General features: G+C 50.0%; 1 protein-coding gene across 5 annotated transcripts in view; it reads right to left on the bottom strand.

Annotated features, from left to right (window-relative positions):
- ARHGAP23 (Rho GTPase activating protein 23) overlaps positions 1-19819 on the bottom strand; it is a 606970-nt gene that overhangs the window by 54526 nt on the left and 532625 nt on the right. For all 5 annotated transcript variants that reach the window (XM_078645608.1, XM_078645607.1, XM_078645609.1 and 2 more), the window contains 4 exons: positions 14815-14970; positions 13859-13970; positions 13210-13267; positions 8615-8752 (listed from right to left, as the gene is read on the bottom strand). In XM_078645608.1, the coding sequence (XP_078501734.1) occupies positions 8615-8752; positions 13210-13267; positions 13859-13970; positions 14815-14970 (464 nt within the window). The remainder of the gene's footprint in view (positions 1-8614; positions 8753-13209; positions 13268-13858; positions 13971-14814; positions 14971-19819) is intronic.

Here is a 19819-nt window from a genome sequence, read left to right as displayed (position 1 = left end):
GGGAGCTTCTGAGAGGGACTCAGGTGCGACTTCGTCACGTTGATGGAGAACCCCAGCAAATGCAGGAGGTCGTCCGTAGTCTGGAGGTGGGAGACGACTGCCTGGGGCGAGCCTGCCTTCAACAACCAGTTTTCGAGATAGGGGAAGACTGGAACCCCTGATCTGAGCAGATGAGCTGCGACAACCGCCATCACTTTTGTGAACACCCGAGGGGCACTCGTAAGGCTGAAGGGGAGCACGGCAAACTGAAAATACTCCTGGCCTACCGTGTATCGCAGGTAATGCCAGTGGCCCGGCAAGACGGGGATATGAAAATATGCGTACTGCAAGTCTAATACTACCATCCAGTCTCCAGCGTCGAGGGCAGCTAAGACCTGAGCCAGAGTCAACATCTTGAACTTCTCCTTCCGGAGGAAGCGGTTGACGTTCCGGAGGTCCAAGATGGGGCGCAGGCCCCCTTTCTCCTTCTTGGGGACCAGAAAGTAGTGGGAATAACAACCACGCCTTACTTCTGGCCCAGGAACCCGCTTGATGGCCCCCTTGGCCAAAAGGGCTGTGACTTCCTGCTAGAGAAGCACAAAATGGTCCCCCGACATGCGGTGGAACTGAGGTGGCATGGCTGGAGGGGCAGTCTCGAAGGGGAGGGAGTAGCCCCTTCTGACGATTTGCAGTACCCACCTGTCCAAGGTAACGGAACGCCAGTGGGGGAGGTAATGGCGAATCCTGCCACCCACAGGAGTGGGGTATGCCCCAATGCTCGGACTAGGAAGGCTTTGAGGTGAATGCTGCAGAAGCGGAGGTGGACTGACCCGCATGCTGTACCCCTGTTCCGCCGCAGCGGGAACCGCGTCCGTGCTGAGGTTGGTTCTGGACAGGCTTCTGGCTGAACTAACATGTTGGGGCACCCCTTCTGGGGCCACGAAAGGAACGAAAAGCAGACGTGGCCGGGCGTGTGGAGGAGAGACCCAAGGACTTGGCCGTAGCCCGGGAGTCCTTAAAATGCTCCAGCGCACTATCAATCAATCAATCAATCAATCAATCAATCAATCAGGACACTTGTAGAGCGTACTACATACCTGAGCTGCTACTGATCGAAGAGTCAGGTCATGAGTAGTCTTCTGAAGGCCAGTAGATCTGCCGTAGGTTGGTGGGGAGGGTGTTCCAGGTCTTGGCGGCGAGGTGAGAGAAGGATCTGCCTCTGGCTGTCGCTCTTCGGATGCTGGGGACAGCGGCGAGGTCGGCAGAGCAGAGCTTGCAGGTGGGGGTGTAGAAGCTGAGTCGTCAGTTGAGGTACGCTGGGCCGGTGTCGTGGAGGTCTTTGTGTGCGTGGATGAGGAGCTTGAAGGTTATCCTCTTGTTGACGGGGAGCCAGTGTAGCTCTCTCAGGTGGGGAGTGATGTGACTTGCAGCGTGGGATGTCGAGGATCAGACGTGCTGAGGTGTTCTGGATGGTTGCAGCCGTCTCAGGAGCTTGGCCGTGCTCCTTCGTAGAGGACGTTACCGTAGTCCAGCCTGCTGGTGACGAGGGCCTGGGTGACTGTTCTTCTTATTTCAGTGGAGATCCACTAGAAGATACTATGTAGCATTCGGAGCACGTTGAAGCAGGAGGAAGAGACGGCGTTGACCTATTTAGTCATGGTGAGTGTGGAATCGAAGGTTGTGTGGGTGTTGGACCAGTTCCAAGTGTGGTCGGCCACCAGGAGTAGTCCCAGGCCGAAGGAGTGGACCCAAGGATGAGGACCTCCGTATTGTCTGAGTTCAGCTTCAGTTGGCTGTTCCTCATCCAGTCGGCGACAGGCTTCATTCCTTCGTGGAGGTTGGTTTTGGCTGTGTGGTGGTCTTTGGTGAGGGAGATGATCAGCTGGGTGTCGTGGGCGTAGGAGAGGATGTTGAGGTCATTTTTACAGGCGACGTGGGCGAGGGGAGCCATGTAGATATTGAACAGTGTTGGGATGTGGGACGAGCCCTAGGGTACGCTGCAGATGATCTCGGTGGCCTTGGAGTGGAAGGGTGGAGGCGGACGCTCTGAGTTCTGCCGGAGAGGAAGGATGTGGTCCAGTCCAGGGCCTTCCCTCGAATTCCGGCATCGTGTAGGCATGTGCGCAGGGTGCGGTGGCAGACCGTGTCGAAGGCGGCTGACAGGTCCAGGAGGATGAGGGCTGCTGTTTTTCCGTTGTCTAGCAGGGTCCTGATGTCATCTGTGGCGGCGATGAGGGCGGTTTAGGTGCTGTGGTTGCTGCGGAAACTGGACTGGGATGGGTCCAGGATGTTGTTGTCTTCGAGGTAGCGGGTCAGCTGTTTGTTGACCTTAGCCGGAAATGGGAGCAGGGAGATGGGCCGGAAGTTCTTGAGGTCCTTGGGGTCCGCCTTTGGTTTCTTGAGTAAGGCGTTGATCTCGGCGTGTTTCCACCTTTCCGAAAAGGTTGCCGTCTTGAAGGAGATGTTGATGGCCTTGCTGGAATGGGGTGCAATGGATGTGCTGGCTTTGTTGAAGATGTAGTGGGGGCATGGGTCTAGCAGGGAGCCAGAGTGGATGGTCTTCATGATCTCGCTGGTGTCCTTGTTGTTGACGCTTGTCCAGGAGAGTAGATGGTTGGTGCGTGTGGTGGTGGTGGGGGCGGTAGTCATCGGTGCGGTCGTGGCATTGAAGCTATCGTGAATGTCGGTGATCTTGCGGTGGAAGAAGATAGCCAGTGAGTCGCATAGGTCTTGCAAAGGCGGGATGTCGTTGGCGCTGGGGTTGGAGAGTTCCTTTGCGATGTTGAAGAGCGCCTTACTATTGTGTGCGTTGTTGTCAAGGTGGTCCTTGAATGAGGCCCTCTTGGCCGCTCTGATGAGTAGGTGATGGCTGCGGGTGGCGTTCTTGTGAGCTGTGTAGCTGTCCGGTGATCGTTCGTGGAGCCAGTTCTTCTCCAGTTTTCGGCATATTCTTTTGGAGGCATGGAGGTCTTCGGTGAACCAGGTGGCTTTCTTGCTGGTGTGGCTGTTGGAGGGTGTCTTGAGCGGGGCGAGGGTGCTGGCGCAGTCGTCAATCCATTGTCTGAGGTTGCGGGCGGCTGTGTCAGGGTCGGTGGAGTCGGCGGGTGGGTTCCGGGCGAGGGTGGTGGTGAGCTGGTCCTCGGGGACTTTGCTCCAGCATCGTCGAGGCAGCAGTTGGGTGCGGTGGTGCGTGGTGGGCTTCCTGAAGGTGAAGTGGATGCAGTGGTGGTCAGTCCAGTGGGTTTCGGTTGTGCGATTAAGGGAGACATGGCGACTTGCGGTGATGATGGTGTCGAGCGCGTGGCCGGGGTGTGGGTGGGTGTTGTCACGAGCTATTGAGTCCAAGGTTGGCTAGGTTGTCAAGCAGGGCGGTGGAGTTGGTGTCGTTGTTGTTCTCAAGATGAAAGTTCAGGTCTCCTAGGAGAATGTAGTCCGTGGAGGCGAGGGCGTGCGTGCTGACAAAGTCGGCAATGGTGTCGCTGAACTGTGGTCGGGGTCCGGGAGGTCTGTAGATGAGGGTTCCTCTGAGGGTGGTGTTGGGATCGGTGTACAGGTGAGTACCATCAAAGGGCATATCCATAAGAGAACTTTGAACATCCCCTGAAAACCCAGTGGACCGCAACCAGGCGTGGTGATGGAGGGCCACTGTTGTGGAAATCAATGAGTCTGCGATGTCCATTCCACACCGGATGGCGAACTTTGCTGCATCTTTCCCCTCAGCAACAGCTTGGGAAAACACTGTCCGAACCTCCTCCGGACACTGAGGCAGCACCTGCGCAACCGTGTCCCACACAGCGTGGGAGTAGCGACCCAAGAGGCATGCGGTGTTCACCGACTGCAGCCCTAAGCTGGCAGAGGAAAACAGTTTCTTGCCGAACTGTTTCAGCTTCTTTATTCCTTATCCGGTGGAGCGGTAGGGAATGCGCTTTGGGAAGTGGAGGCCTGGATGACCAGGCTCTCTGGAGTTGGGTGGGTTGTCAAAAAAGCAGGGTCACCCGGGGCCAGGCGATGATGCCTGGCTACGTTTTTATCCACGGGAATCCCTGTGGCTGGTCTAGACCAGGTGCCCATCAATACGTCAGTTCCGACCCGCACTGCCGTGCGAGATGGTTCTCAGACCCCTCCCAGTCGTCCACTTCCACCGACGCCAGTGGGGGATGGACATGGGAATATAATTGGTCGACCGGCGCCGTTCCCGGCGCCGGTCAGCAACGGTCCGGCTCCGTGTCGCAATTAGGGTCCCAACCAGGAGCACAATTGTCTGGGAACCCGGGAAAGGGCGGTGGGGGAACGAACGGAACCCACTGCGGTGCCGGGAACTGAGCCGCGGAGGAGGACCTTGCGGCCCTGGAGGCACTAGCAGCGGAGCTGGCAGCAAGGGAGGGCCCTCAGATAAGACTGCGGGCCCCGAAGGCACGACGGCGGGACCCCGAGGCCTGGAAAGGTGGTCAATGGCAGCAAGAAAATCTTGCACCTGGGCAGGAGTCGCCGACGGACCCGGATAACGTGGGTGGGCCGCAGGCCTCACAGGCTCCAAAGGGGCCGCGGGTGTGGTATCCACGGCCCCCTCGTCTGCATCCGGAGACCAACAGGGGGACATTGGAGAGCGTAAACGATTCTACGTCTCTTACCTGATTCCGAGTGTGAAGATTTCGATCTCGAGAAGCGTGCATAATGGCTCCGCGGTCGGTCCCTCAATCGACCCCTAGACCTCTAACGGCGCGGAGACAACTGCCGGGCCTCCAGCAGCTTATGGGACCGCTCCCGTAAGGCCTTCGGAGCCATGGCCAGACAGTCGGAACATGACCGGGAGTCATGGTCGCACTCCAGACAGTAGAGACAGACGCCATGGGGGTCGGCCACCGACATTGTACGGCGACAGGCCCCGCAGGATTTAAACCCAGGCATCCCTACGTGGCACCCGGAGTCAAAGACTCAAAAATGGAAGACAAAAAGTCTCAAAAGTTTAGTCAAAAAGTGCTTAGGGTACGTGCCCTAACCGGATCAGCGCTTGCTGGCGCGGAAAAAGAAAGAATTGATGTTAGCACGCATGGGAGGCGCCTAAGTAGTCTCCATGACATCATCTAAGCACCTACGACGCCAGTGACGGATGCGGAGCCGCACACCGCTACCTTCCCAAGCGCAGGGGTACTACTGACGAAAAAAATTCCGGATCCAGTCTGACGCCTGGGGAAATTCTAAGGTGAGGAATCTATCACTAACATGTCTCTTTCAGATACACAGTTATCCACTTATAATTCTATATATTTAGGGGCACCGCAGAGGGGTTATTGTACCAAGCTTCCATCAGTGCCAGAAAATGAATGTTGCGATCTATGTGGATGTCTTAATTTTTCCCTGTGGAACGAATATTAAGTAACAAACTGCATTGTGGGATTAGGGGTGAGTGGAGAGAGGAAGTATGGAATGGAAAGGAAGAGAGGGCTCTGAAAGTATCTTCAAATTGGATGAGAAGGGGGAAGAGAGACCCCAGACAGCTAATAAATCACATGCGAAAGAAGGGAGCATGAAAGGATCACTTACTAGGAGGGCGAGGCGGCGAAAAGAATGTAAGAGGGGAAACATTAATTCGTTAAGAATCAGAAGGTAACCTGAATTGACTAAAGGTGACGCGCCTTAAGGTTTCTCAAGTAAATTATTTAAATTTCAATAGGTGCGAGGAAAGTGAGTATCATTTCGGCTGACTGCTGGGTTGGCGGTCTAGAAAATGCGCTTCAGTCATTCCAACCTTAAATCAGCATAAATCAAATGACAGCCATAACGCGGCTTTTCAATAAGTGCAGGAAATGGGGGCAGTAATTTCGTATGACCACTAGGTGGCGGCAGAGTATAAGTTACAGTAGATCGGAACCGGAGGCAAGAGGAGCTTCGAAAGAGACGGGATGGTAACTTTATATATTTAACGAGGCCTAAGCTGTACTGTAGCCCACAGGCCCGGCTTTTGACATGGGCGAGTGGGGCCCAAACTTCAGGGAGGAGCACAAAGCCGTTTGCATCAAGGTCGTGCAAACAGCAACATTCATCTCACTCAGTTCCAGTGATTCAGTCTAAAGAGCATTCATCATTTGTTAATGGTCTGCAGGTGCTTTCTTAACACCTTATCAGCCCTTTGCCTTGCCACACCAACCAACACACCGCCAACAAACAGCTAGGCAGTAGTGAGGCAGACCTGAGCTGAGTGATTCAGGGGAGTTGCGTAAATGTTTCTGCCCAGAGGCCAGTCTCTGCTGTGAGGCTATCAGTCAGAAACTGACCCGTGAATACAAAAGGTACCCCCTGCTGCCTCGTTTTATTCAACAGCTGCAGTGAGGGGGACAGATGTCATGCCAGGGCGCTATCCTAGCAAAGGCCGGCTCTGGTAGCCCACAAACGTCATTTGAAGAATCTACTGATAAGAGAGCTGTCAATTTCAGGTGCCACATTACAATCCTTGAGGCACGGCACATACGCCATACCTGGACGTATTTACAGTTTAACAGGGGTGGTCAACCCTTTGCCCCTCAACAGTCTTCCAGTTGCTGCTCTGCAGCATAATGACTCATGTCACCATACCAACTCAAGATCCTGCGAGCTAGCAAACCCTTTCAGGCCTGACCCAGGGCCTGCAATTTAAGGACAATAACACATCGCTCGGCGTGCATAGGTAAGGAACATGAATTCATGTGATTCTCCGACCAGGGCATTTGCTGCATATTTATGGCTTTACCAAAGTTGCCACGTAATTCATCTTCTGCTGAATTAATTTCCATATTTGGACGTAAAAATTTGTTTTGTTAAAACTGATTGAATGTTATTAAAAGCACTACAGAAAGTGCTGCAGGGAAGCAGATCCTTTGCAATGCTTAACTGGTCACATCAAATCAAATCACATCAAATCAATCTTTATTGTTTTAAGTTAATAAAAACCATCACAATATTGCCATATACACAAAACATAAAAGCACATTAACTGATCACATTTTAGTTAACGTTTGCTGGTGTCATAATAAACCAATCATATTTTGCCCATACAATATTTAAGATGTCCATCCAGCCCTGAAACCCGGAGTAGCTTCCTGCCATAGTGATATCAGAGGTTCCCATATGTTAACTTGCCTCATATCTAGAATCTCTGTGGAGAGGGCTAAAGCCAATCCTAGGTTCACCCTATAAACCCCTGCCAATTATGCAGGTAACCGTCTGTGTGTAGCCAGAACAGACCACAACTCACTTCATTAACTCCGGTATGGACCTCTAGGACTATCAAACCAATAATATTATTAAAAAAATTAAAATCCACAGGACACATATACTTTCAGATAGTTACCATCAACCTGAACCCACCTCAGCCAAGCCACTCAATACGAATGAGGACATGCACCCGGTGCCGAGACCACTGACCTTGGATGACTTTAATACAATCCATACCTACATCTCCCCTGCCCTGGTCACTCACCAGCTTCAAGACTGAGCACTCTGAGGCAGTACAGATTCTACTGGTGCGTGTAAACTGTGTGTACTCTCACTGTTAAGCACTGCGAACCAAGACAAGATGAGAGCATTGCTCTGGTTACTCTTGCACGCCACTAAAAAGCGTTCCAAATATTCATTGTGCACTGTTGTACGGTGTAACATATATACCCCTCTGATAATGCGCTTCGGATGGCAGCTGGGGATTTTGAAGCACTGCAAAAATGCAATTAAAGTACAATACAATTCATATGTGCACACACTACCACCCAGGAAGGCCTCTGCAACACACAAAAGCTGCACAAGTTGTTTATGACATATATCACACACGTTCATATCCCTGTGAAGAGTATCCTCCCCACATCTACTCTTGTGATGTATGTCACACAAACATAAAACATTCTTTCACAGATACCGCTCTTGCAGGTTTCGGAAAAATATATCACACACAAGCAGGTCACCTCAACAGGCATCACACCAGCGTGTGTCTATCTGAAATAGAGCCCAACTCAATAAATGCTACACACACCCAGAGCCTGGGATGTGTGCCACACAAACACCAAGCCTTTCAAGATTTATAACCCTTGGCGGTGTATGACATTGTTCTGCATTCTGTCCATCAATTGTTCTTTTTGCATCGGTCATTGAGTCACAGACCTTAGAATGATTTCTCACATAGAAGCAATGGAAGGGGTTGGGACAATGGAGAACGGGGGAGGCTTTGGACTACTTATTGCCTGAGCACCCCTATGTATCCTATCTCACAGCATACAGTTGTCTAGAGCCTTCGCCCAAATGGATTCCAGCAATGAAGCACCTTCCCACACCAACTGGAACCCTACTCTGTGCAAGGATTTCCAGCACACCTTACTGTTCAACATGTGATAGTGGCTTTTCACCAAGTAACTATGTGATGAGCTGGGAACCCGTGTGTCACATGGGATCGCCTTGTTATTTGGCAGGTCCGGTTATATAATAACAATGTAGGTCTCTGCCACATTTAACACAACCATGACTGTCTCTCTCTGCAACATATATCACACCCAATACATTCTTTCACTCTATGTAACCTTTCACAAGCAACCCTGGCTGTGTGACATCTACCTGACTCCACATCAGTGATGACCCCGAGCTAGAGTTCCCTTTAAGTTTCTCCAAGGCTTACCTTGCCCTTCTTGGTAAGGATCTGTTTGTAGGACATCCACCCCTCTCGCCGCACTTCACTGAATGTGATATCAGAAAGCTCTGATGTTGAATGTCTCTTCGACCTCGTGTCTTCTGATGCCAAAAGGCTGTCCAAGGACTGCAAGAGAGAAGGAGAAATAAGTGCAGGAACCCTGCAGAGGTGCAAAGCACATACAAGGTAGCCAATCCACAGACTATGTCAAATAAACAGAGGAGCGCCCAGTGAATGAGCTTACACATCAGAACATTGGAAGGCACAGTTATGTGGAGCTGTTTTATAGAGTACTCGGGTGCCACATGGACAGCTTCACAACACTGTTAAACTACAGGCCGGACAGTCAGAAACGGCCTATGGTTGACTAATATGGGAACAATTGTTTAAATGGCCCTCTGTAATTTGGAGGGAAAAAAAATCCCTGATTTGGGAATGATGTTACCGCAATCAGGGTGTGAGGCCTTCAGACATCACTAACAGGGTGTGACTGAACAATGCAGAAAACATCTGGAAAATACCGCTCAGGCGTTTTTGCATACATTAATGCACTTTTTACCACTGACCGAGCAGTGATCTACATAGACAACAGTCAGTGACTATTCCTTGACAAAATGCTGGTGTTGCTTTTACCCAAGCACTTACCTGCATTGGCAGCAACACGTCCCTGCTCTAAGGGTGACAATGACCCTCCCTACCGTTCCATGTGTTTGTGGTGCATAGGACACCATTTGCCCTCTCAACGAGCACAGCAGCTGTTGTAGTGTCATTTACAGTCAGTCGACAACATGTACATGCCTGTGTTTAGAGCACCTTGTATATTAACTTACAAGATGATGGAAGGCAAACAAAATGAATGTGAGTGTGTCCGTCTGTAACGCAACTGGTACTCATGTAAAGTGCTCTGATACCTTTGGGTCGAGTTTGTGCTATATATAACTCTAAATAAAAAAAAGAACATCGCCCCCTTCCGACTATAGTATCAAACAGTAGCGCTGCCACACACGACTGACAGTAGCAAAGAAGAACATCGAGTGGAGCCAAAGTAGTACATTCTAGTGGAAATTCTGATTCTGAGGATTTTCAGAATTATCTTCAGACTCAAAATGAGGGTCCAAGTACATCAAGGCACACAGGCAGGGTGAACGAACATAGCAGGCACACACACTCGCGGGTACGGTCTTCACGGGTGCACAAGGAATTTGAAAACGGCTCAACGGAGTCCGATGTAGGGGTCCAAGTAAGAGGGAAGCGTGGGCACAGAAACGGAGTCCCGATCTGGCCCGGGGAAATGTCTTCACCGTAATGGAGGTCAGGGGGCAGGGTCTGGAGAAGTAGATACTACTGGCTGTAGTCAATAGTGGGTTCCTCATGTTGGGAGCGGTCCGCCGACTAAGTCCGGGGGCCGAGAAGCGGTTCGCTAGCAGGGCATTCGAAGGAATTCGCGTCGGGCAACTGTTGACCGATGCGGATTCCTTCGACTGCCAACACGAGGAACCCACTATTGACTACAGGCAGTAGTATCTACTTCTCCAGACCCTGCCCCCTGACCTCCATTACGGTGAAGACGTTTCCCCGGGCTAGATCAGGGCTCCGTTTCTGTGCCCATGCTTCCCTCTTACTTGGACCCCTACATCGGACTTCGTCGAGCCGTTTTCAAATTCCTTGTGGACCTGTGAAGAACGTACCCACAGCATTGGATTTCCCCCCCCCCGCCACCTCCGGCTGCTCACTCACCAAACTGGCAAACCGGTCCTGATGAAGATCCTGAATAAATAGGATTGAAAAGCCGTCGACCCTTTTACAGCGCGACTTATGGCGCACCATCAAACTTGGTTCTCAAAACAAATAATCATCACTCATTGATTGAGGACGAACCATTGCCTTTGTATATATTGCATTTTTGTCACATTGTCACCTTGCGTCCTTCGCTGTATTCACCCACTTGTCACTCGCGCCGTCACTCTTTGCTTCACTAACACTTAGTGCACAAAGCCCCCGTGGGTTGCCACCGCATTTTATGCCTACAGTGCTGCTTTAACTGTCCTGTATGAAATGTGTTCTTAAATATATGATGCTACGTGCACTTTCTAAAAACTGAAATCCAAAGTCTCTCTTCCTTTTTCTGTGTCCTCGTAATGTTTTGTGCATATATATATATATATATATATATATATATATATATATACTCGCCCCTCTTACTGAATCCGATTGAGATATTGTTGTTGATAACACCTCTATTTCCAAAGGGCACTATCAGGTAGCCACCAAAGCTTACCGCAGGGTCATCCAGTCAGAGCAGGCAGCCTATTATACAGCCGAGATCAAGGGCAGTAAAAACCCTGCTAAATGTATCTTTGGAATACTTAAAGATCTTTAACGGGGAGGGTTATCCCCTGCACCTCGCATTACATCAGATGAGCAATGTGTGGCTCTTGCCTCCTTTTTTGTGGAAAAGGTGGAGAATATTTATAACTCTACAACTCTTTCTCGCCAGTTTCCCCAGTTCTGGGCTTAGCGCTCAGCCCCTGCACCACCTACACTCTTGCGTCCTTTCCTTCCATCTCGGACGAGCTTTGTGTGCTATGCAGCAAGGTGAAATCAGGTCCCCCTGCTGACCCCCTTAAACCAGAACATTTTATGAACTCCTTATCCTTGCTTTTGGCTCCTGTGTGTCAGGTGATTAATCTGTCCCTGTCCAGAGCAGTCGTTCCGTGGACATGGAAACAAGCCAGGGTGACCCCCTTGTTAAAAAAGCCTTCTTTGGATACAACCATACTGGAGAACTTTCATCCCATATCTCTCCTGCCATGGATATCTAAGATTACTGAGTCCCATGTCAATTCCATTCTGACAGGCAACTTGGAAGATAACAACATCCTGGACATCTCCCAGAATGGTTTTCGCCCTGGCCACAGCACAGAATCAGCCCTCCTGGCAGTGACAGAACATCTGAGGGCTACATTGGATGAGGGACGAACGTCGGCACTGATTCTATTAGACCTCAGAGCCTCGTTCGATACAGTCTCCCACCAGATTCTGTTGCAACGGCTGGAAGAGGTGGGGATCTTGGGGTCAGCCCTTGACTTGTTTGCCTCCTTCCTCTCTGAGAGGACCTTTCAGGTGTCGGCTCCCCCTTTTTCCTCTCGGACCCATACCATTCAACAAGGGGTGCCACAGGGATCAGTGTTCAGCCCTACGCTGTTTAATTTGTATGTTCAACCTTTAGCAGCGGTGGCTAGGAGCAGAGGCCTGACACTGATATCGTACGGCGACGATACTCAGTTGGTTGTGGCACTGTCTGGCAATTCAGCTCAGGACGCCAGTATGTTTCTGAATCATTTTTGGGCCATCTCTGAGTGGATGTCTGCTAACTGCTTGCAGCTCAACGCTAGTAAGACTAAAATCTTGTTGGTTGGGCGGGATGGTGAGCTGTGAAGTGAACAGTGGTGGCCTACCACTGTGGGCCATGTCCCCATCCCTAAACAGTTAGTAAAGAATCTGGGTGTTTGGGTGGATTCCGCTCTCAGCTTCCAGGCCCTCACCAAGAACCTGTATGAGTATTCTGTGTGGGCTTAAACCATTGTTAGGATACTTTGACCCGTCTACTCGCAGGTCATTATCCAGGCTGCCATCTTGTAGAGATTGGATTACGCCAACTCGCTATACTTGGGGGCTAATAAGTCAGAGATTCTTAGATTGCAGAGAGACCAGAACGCGGCGGCCAGAACCCTTCTTGGCATCCCGAGGACTTGTTCTACCACTGCTGCAATCCGCCGACTACACGGGTTGCCAGTGGCCAGACGGGTGGAATTCAAATCTCTGTGCATTGCTGTGCTGTGCTGTGCAGTGATGTATTTCCCATACATACAGCACTGACACATGAAAACACACATAGGCTTGCAAGGTCACACACACATAGAATCAACTCCATACATTTGTAACCCCAGCATATACATATAGGTCAAGTGTTGTGAAAATACATAGGAACCAGAACATCACTGAGCAGAATTTGTATTCACGAGTCAACACACAACCACACCCTGCGTATCATCATGCACCTCTTGCTACATAGGATTGTAGAAGCACAGAATCATGGCACATAGGTAAGCTGTTTCACAAAGACACAAAAAGTGTACAACCTCAAGCTCTGTCACAAACCAGAGATTCAACTGGGTGTTGTGCTACACACAAATGCTTATGTCCTCCCAAACTAGAAACCTGCTAGAGGGAATCACATTGAGTCTCATGTCATGACCGGATACAAACAGGATGTTGTGTTACACACTATCACTCAAACCCACGTTGGTCTCGGGATAGCTGGAGTAAAGTACATCAAATGATTCTTCCAGCCATTCTTGTAGTTAAGATAGGGCACTACATTGCAACTGTTGTTTCTTAGGATGAACTCAAGTGTGAGATGCCATGAGACTTTGAGACAAAGATTGATGGACAGAGAATGGGACAAGACACATACAGACTTACACAGGGCGATCATGAGAGACATGCATAGTGAAGGAGAAGGACAAAGACCACCACTGACAGAGGCAGGCAGACAGATTGGGAACATGGTGACTACCTACCCCGTCTGTGAAGAAGCTCCGCAGCATTCTTAAGCTTGGTACTCGGTTCGGCAACCGCCTGGCAAGAAACATCATTCAGGGGCATATTAGAGCTACAACATACAAACAACTTAACATACAGTTTAAAACATTAAATGTGAGAGATCCCCAAAGGCTTTTCATTAGTAAGGAGAGATGAAAACTACCCCGGACATGTCTTAAAGCTTGAGCTATCAGATGGACCCTTTCACCCCACCCAGTACACCCATGGGCATACATACCAAGACACAAAAATGGTTCCTCGTCAGAGTTCTCGCCATTAAACTCTGAGGAGAGACAGAAACACTTCTGTAGATCTCCCACAGCCCCTTCAGGAGGATCCTGAGAGCAGACTGCTATTGCATATCTCTCACAACTATAGCACCCAGAGCACAGTCAGTCTCTGTATGGCTCTTGCAGCCCCTGCTATAGGACCATGACCCACACAGACCTCTTTATATATCTCACAGACACTTCCTCTTCTACAGAGCCCAGAGGACCAACACTTCTGTATAGCTCTCATAGCTTGGCTGTAGAACCCGGAGTACAGATCATTTTTGTTTAACACTTGATCGCCTACTATTAGACGCTACATATATATACGGAAGCACCTTGAGGATGCCTGCCTTACCTTAGAAGTTTTCCATCTTCTCGGAAAGTGTTAAGTCCATCATCACAGGATTTGGAGCGCTCTGTTGTGATAGCTAGGAGGTATGAGGATCGGCGACTCGCCCGGATACTGCCTGGAACACAAAGATGGGTCGTGAATACTGGGAAATATATAATTGAATACAGCAGGAGACCTTGTACCGGATGACCCATGCTGACGGGTTCAAAGACCTAGCTTGCTTTTTAGGCTGTTTGTAGGAGTGATGCAAAATGATATTGGGTTGGAGATGGTGAAAATAGACAAGGCTGCCATGAGTGGGGGTGCAGTGGTGCTGGTTGTGGTGGGGTGTATGCAGGTTGCGAGGAGCAGTGGAAATTGGGATGTCAAAGTTGGTTGTTTTGGGATGGGTGTGGAAGGAATGGTTGAGGTAGGACTAGGGGTACAGAGCTGGAGAACTGGGCATGGCATGACTGCAGGAGGAAGGACTGTACGATCTCAATGATAGTGCAGTTGGATAGCATAGCAAGAATGAATGATGCCAGTATGGGAGGCTAGAGTGTAGTACCAATGGGCATTGAAGTGCTGGTGGGTTCCATCATAAAAAGTCTGAATGACAGAAACTAGCGAGGCTGTGGAGCAGTATGTGGCAGGGCAGACCGTGGCAGCATTGGAGATATGGGACGGTTAGATTTTTGAGAACAGGTCATGGGCTAGTGAGTATTGAGAATGATAGGTGAGAAAGGGATGGTGATGGAGTGAGGCCAAACCTGCAGGAGGTGACATGAGAAGACTACAGGTCATTCAAATGGTCGTAGCATGGCATGGGACATGACTGGGCATGGTAGGCCTGGGCTGGCAGGATTGGCTGTGGAAAGGCAGAGTATGGAATGACTGACAATGACCATTACACTGGTGCATTTGGCGCGCTTAGTACGGCACTGCTGTGTCTTGCGTGTCCTACAATGGATCACACTTACTGCAGTCCTGGGAGTAATGCCGGTTGATGGAGAAGGTGAAGGTTGGAGATGTTGGGCTGGTCATGATGACTGGAGCGGAATTCATGGCACTTGACACAACGGATGAGGCTGCGATGTGCCGGGCTTTCAGGTCGATGCTGGGACTCGTCGGCTCATCTAGGATCAGAAATAGAACTATGAAACAAAACTGAGCGCCAGCTGCCAATCACACCATCTGTGGCACAAAATGATTCCCAAAGAGAGAACTCTGCACCAATAGGTACAAACTAGCTTACTAAGGAGTTCGCTAAAGGAAATTCAAATAAACGTCTGTGACAGATATATAAGCCACCACTCCTCACATCCCACCCTGCACTTGGATTTTTGAGACCTGCACAGTTTCTAATGGCAGGCCTCAAAAAGGCTGTAATTCTATCTGATTTCGTTTGAAGAAAATGTTCAACTCTTGCGGGATTTACATGGAATCCCAGCACTACTCTAAGAAATCTGCAACTGCCATAAAATCTAAGGAGTATTCTAAGAAATCTGCAACGGCATAGAATCTAAGGAGTATTCTAAAAAATCTGCCACGGCCATAGAATCCTGGGAGTACTCTAAGAAATCTGCAACAGCCACATGATCCCAGGGGTATTCTCAGAAATCGGCAAGAGCCACAGGATCCCAGAAATACTCTAAAAAATCTGCAAGAGCCACATTATCCATGCAGTACTCTCGGAAAACAGCAAGAGCCACGGGATTCCTGGAGTACTCTCGGAAACCTGTTAAGAGCCACAGGATCCATGGAGTACTCTCGGAAACCAGCAAGAGCCAGAGGATTCCTGGAGTACTCAAAGAAATCTGCAAGAGCACAGGATCCTAGGAGTACTGTAAGAAATCTGCACCTGCTACAGGTTCCCCGGAGTTCTGTAAGAAATCTGCAACAGCCATAGACTCTCAGGAGTTTTCACACGCGTTTGAACGATGAACTTTTTTTCCACCAAAAGAAAAATATTTGCCCCTGGAAAAGCAGCTTTTGCAGGGGCAAATATATTTCCTGTGACTGAGGAATAATATGGTAACTTTATGCGGTCCGTTAGTGTGCTGAAAAATCATATTTTGCTAAATCTAATCGGGCTGGCAAACCCAATTACGTAGAAACTGTACTTTGCGTCCAAATTGGGAATACAATTTGAATACAACTAACACACAGACCCAGAGGTTTTCAAGCAGGTATATTTTTATGTAAAACCACAAAGCTTATGTGGAGATAAAAAATAATACTACGACTTTTGTATTTTGGAGGTGGGAAAGCACGCGGTATTACTTTATTATCGCGCGAACCGAATAATGTATTTATGTTGTACCCAGAAAAAACAGCCTGAATGTCCACGTGTAGTATTACGGCATCATTTTACTTGAACACTCGGAGAGGAGCCCCTTTGCAGTGGTTCCCCTGCTACAGTAGAGTAGGTAGCACCCTTCAAATGTCCCCCCTGTCCTGGAACTGACCCTAGATTTATGACGTTGAACAATCACCCATATTTGTGGATTTTCCACCAATGCAAGTGCATTTTGCTTCATAGAAATTAAAAACATATTTATGTGTAATTTCTAAAGGTAAATTGCTTTGTTCTGCCTCAAAGTATTACTTAGCTTGTTCTGCCTCAAAGTATTATTTAGCTACACAAAAAATGATTGTGACTCGGGCGCGCCGCTGGGAGACTCTTAAACCCTCTGGTGATGCAAAATACATCATATGAAACGTGCGTGCATGCGGCTGAGCTGTTCCTTTCAAGGTGCGCCGCCTGCGCTGTTCTAGTTTGTAGAAGCAGCACAGGATGGGAGTTTGCACGGGAGGGAGGCGTGGGGGGGGGGGGGGGGGGGCTTGACAATAGGAGTTCTGCCTAGAGAGAAGCAGCCAGGCTGTGATGAAGAACCCACAGGCAGCCCCTGGCATCGGTCAGCACCGGATCTGGGAGCATCTGGGCTTGACCTGAACCTTGACAGAGGCAGTGTTACACAATGGAGAAGATGGTGCAGTTCTTATAAAAGCGTGGGGACAATTGGATCACTTTTTCCAGGTAAGCCCAGGGTGCCTCCCAAAATGAAATGTTCACAAAGTGCAAGCACATCGTCATTATGAAGAACCTTCTCACGACTCTAAATGGGACTCTGACGGTCTGCGACAGCCCTGTACACTGCCACTTACTTCTCTGAGGTCCAAATCCGAGGAACAGCAACAGGGTGCAGGAAGTGAAATTAGCTTTTGACCTGTTTGCAAAGGGAGCGTCAATGCAGATGAGCACAAAGGGGTGACCCGATGGGTGGTTTCAGGCAAATACTGCAATGATGGAAATTCTGCGCCAGTCAGATCTTGTGGTTTCCAGTGAATAACAGCTCTTACCTAAGCCCATAAGCACCGGGATTTAGCAACTGTGGTGAGAGAAAAAGGGCACGTCACGTTGCACTCATGAAGCAATGTGTAGGGTGGCCCACCTTCCTCTCATGATCACCAGCCATGGGGTCTAATGAGGTTCAATCAGAGCCCCTTTCCCCAGGTCTGGGGTCTGAGGATGAGACAGCAGGACCACAGTCTGAGGCCTCCCGGGCGGTTCCATCCAGCAGGTCTGAGGGTGAGACAATTAACCCACTACCCAGGATCCCTCGCATCGTTCCTTATAGTACAGGCTTCTCCAACGCGTAGCTCATAACCTACTCGTAGCTCTACAACTATCTGTGCAGTTCTGTCAAACACATTTGCTTGGTTGGGTTAAAACATGTATACCTAAACTGAAAAGAGTGTACTTGAGATGAAAATGTATGTATGTTCAGAACTCATCATCTGATGTTTGGAGAAAAATGGTTGGAATGCCAAAATATATTCAAAGCTCATATTTGAGTGATAAAAATCAAATATTCTTGGGGAGACTTATTAATACTATTAACTCAGTGCTACTTGCATTGCAGATGTGGTGACTGAGTATTTCCCACTTAGAGGCATTCCACATTGACAAAGCATTTTATATTACTACTTGCAACCATGCCTGATGAACTGAGATGATCATTGCTGGTAATCTTTTATATGGTGGCCACTAACGTAATCATGCCTGATCACTTTTACATCTCCAATAATATTAGAATTTTCATTGAACATATGTAGCTCTTATTACAGCAAACGCTGAAGGCCCCTTCTCCAGTAGCTCCTGCGTCTGAGTATTATATCATGTACCCAAAGTCAGAGAACCCCACACAACCCCTTCCAGCAGCTGCTGGGGTCTGAGGATGAGACCATGCATCCACAGTCCACGAAGTCCCACGCATGGTACCTTGCAGCAGCTCCTAGGGTCTGAGGATGAGACTATGCATCCACAGTGTCCCACGCATGGTACCTTGCAGCAGCTCCTAGGGTCTGAGGATGAGACTATGCATCCACAGTCCACAAAGTCACACACACGGTCCCTTCCAGCAGCTCCTAGGGTCTGAGGATGAGACTATGCATTCACAGTCCACGAAGTCCCACGCACGGTCCCTTCCAGCAGCTCCTAGGGTCTGAGGATGAGACTATGGATCCACAGTCCACGAAGTCCCACACACAGTACCTTCCAGCAGCTCCTGGGGTTTGAGGATGAGACTATGCATCCACAGTCCACGAAGTCCCACGCACGGTACCTTGCAGCAGCTCCTAGGGTCTGAGGATGAGACTATGCATCCACGGCCCAGTAAGTCCCTCACACGGTCCCTTCCAGCAGCTCCTGGGGTCTGAGGATGAGACTATGCATCCACAGTCCACGAAGTCCCACGCACGGTCCCTTCCAGCAGCTCCTGGGGTCTGAGGATGAGACTATGCATCCACAGTCCACGAAGTCTCACGCATGGTACCTTGCAGCAGCTCCTAGGGTCTGAGGATGAGACTATGCATCCACGGCCCAGTAAGTCCCACGCACTGTCCCTTCCAGCAGCTCATAGGGTCTGAGTATGAGACTATGCATCCACAGTCCACGAAGTCCCACACACAGTACCTTCCAGCAGCTCCTACGGTCTGAGGATGAGACTATGCATCCACGGCCCAGTAAGTCTCACACACAGTACCTTCCAGCAGCTCCTAGGGTCTGAGGATGAGACTATGCATCCACAGTCCACAAAGTCACACACACGGTCCCTTCCAGCAGCTCCTAGGGTCTGAGGATGAGACTATGCATTCACAGTCCACGAAGTCCCACGCACGGTCCCTTCCAGCAGCTCCTAGGGTCTGAGGATGAGACTATGGATCCACAGTCCACGAAGTCCCACACACAGTACCTTCCAGCAGCTCCTGGGGTCTGAGGATGAGACTATGCATCCACAGTCCACGAAGTCCCACGCACGGTACCTTGCAGCAGCTCCTAGGGTCTGAGGATGAGACTATGCATCCACGGCACAGGAAGTACCACGCACGGTCCCTTGCAGCAGCTCCAAGGGTCTGAGGATGAGACTATGCATCCACGGCACAGGAAGTACCACGCACAGTCCCTTCCAGCAGCTCCTAGGTTCTGAGGATGAGACTATGCATCCACAGCCCAGGACGTCCCACGCACGGTCCATTCCAGCAGCTCCATGGGTCTGAGGATGAGACTATGCATCCACGGCACAGGAAGTCCCACGCACAGTCCCTTTCAGCAGCTCCTAGGGTCTGAGGACGAGACTATACATCCATAGCCCAGGAAATCCCACTCACGGTCCCTTCCAGCCGCTCCTGGGGTCTGAGGATGAGACTATGCATCCACAGTCCACGAAGTCCCACGCACGGTCCCTTCCAGCAGCTCCTGGGGTCTGAGGATGAGACTATGCATCCACAGTCCACGAAGTCTCACGCATGGTACCTTGCAGCAGCTCCTAGGGTCTGAGGATGAGACTATGCATCCACGGCCCAGTAAGTCCCACGCACTGTCCCTTCCAGCAGCTCATAGGGTCTGAGTATGAGACTATGCATCCACAGTCCACGAAGTCCCACACACAGTACCTTCCAGCAGCTCCTACGGTCTGAGGA

The sequence above is a fragment of the Lissotriton helveticus genome, chromosome 5_1 (assembly GCF_964261635.1).
Source record: "Lissotriton helveticus chromosome 5_1, aLisHel1.1, whole genome shotgun sequence".
In the NCBI taxonomy this organism is placed as follows: domain Eukaryota; kingdom Metazoa; phylum Chordata; class Amphibia; order Caudata; family Salamandridae; genus Lissotriton; species Lissotriton helveticus.
The sequence above is the reverse complement of the archived record's forward strand: the minus strand, read 5'-3'. Positions and strand labels throughout refer to the sequence as shown.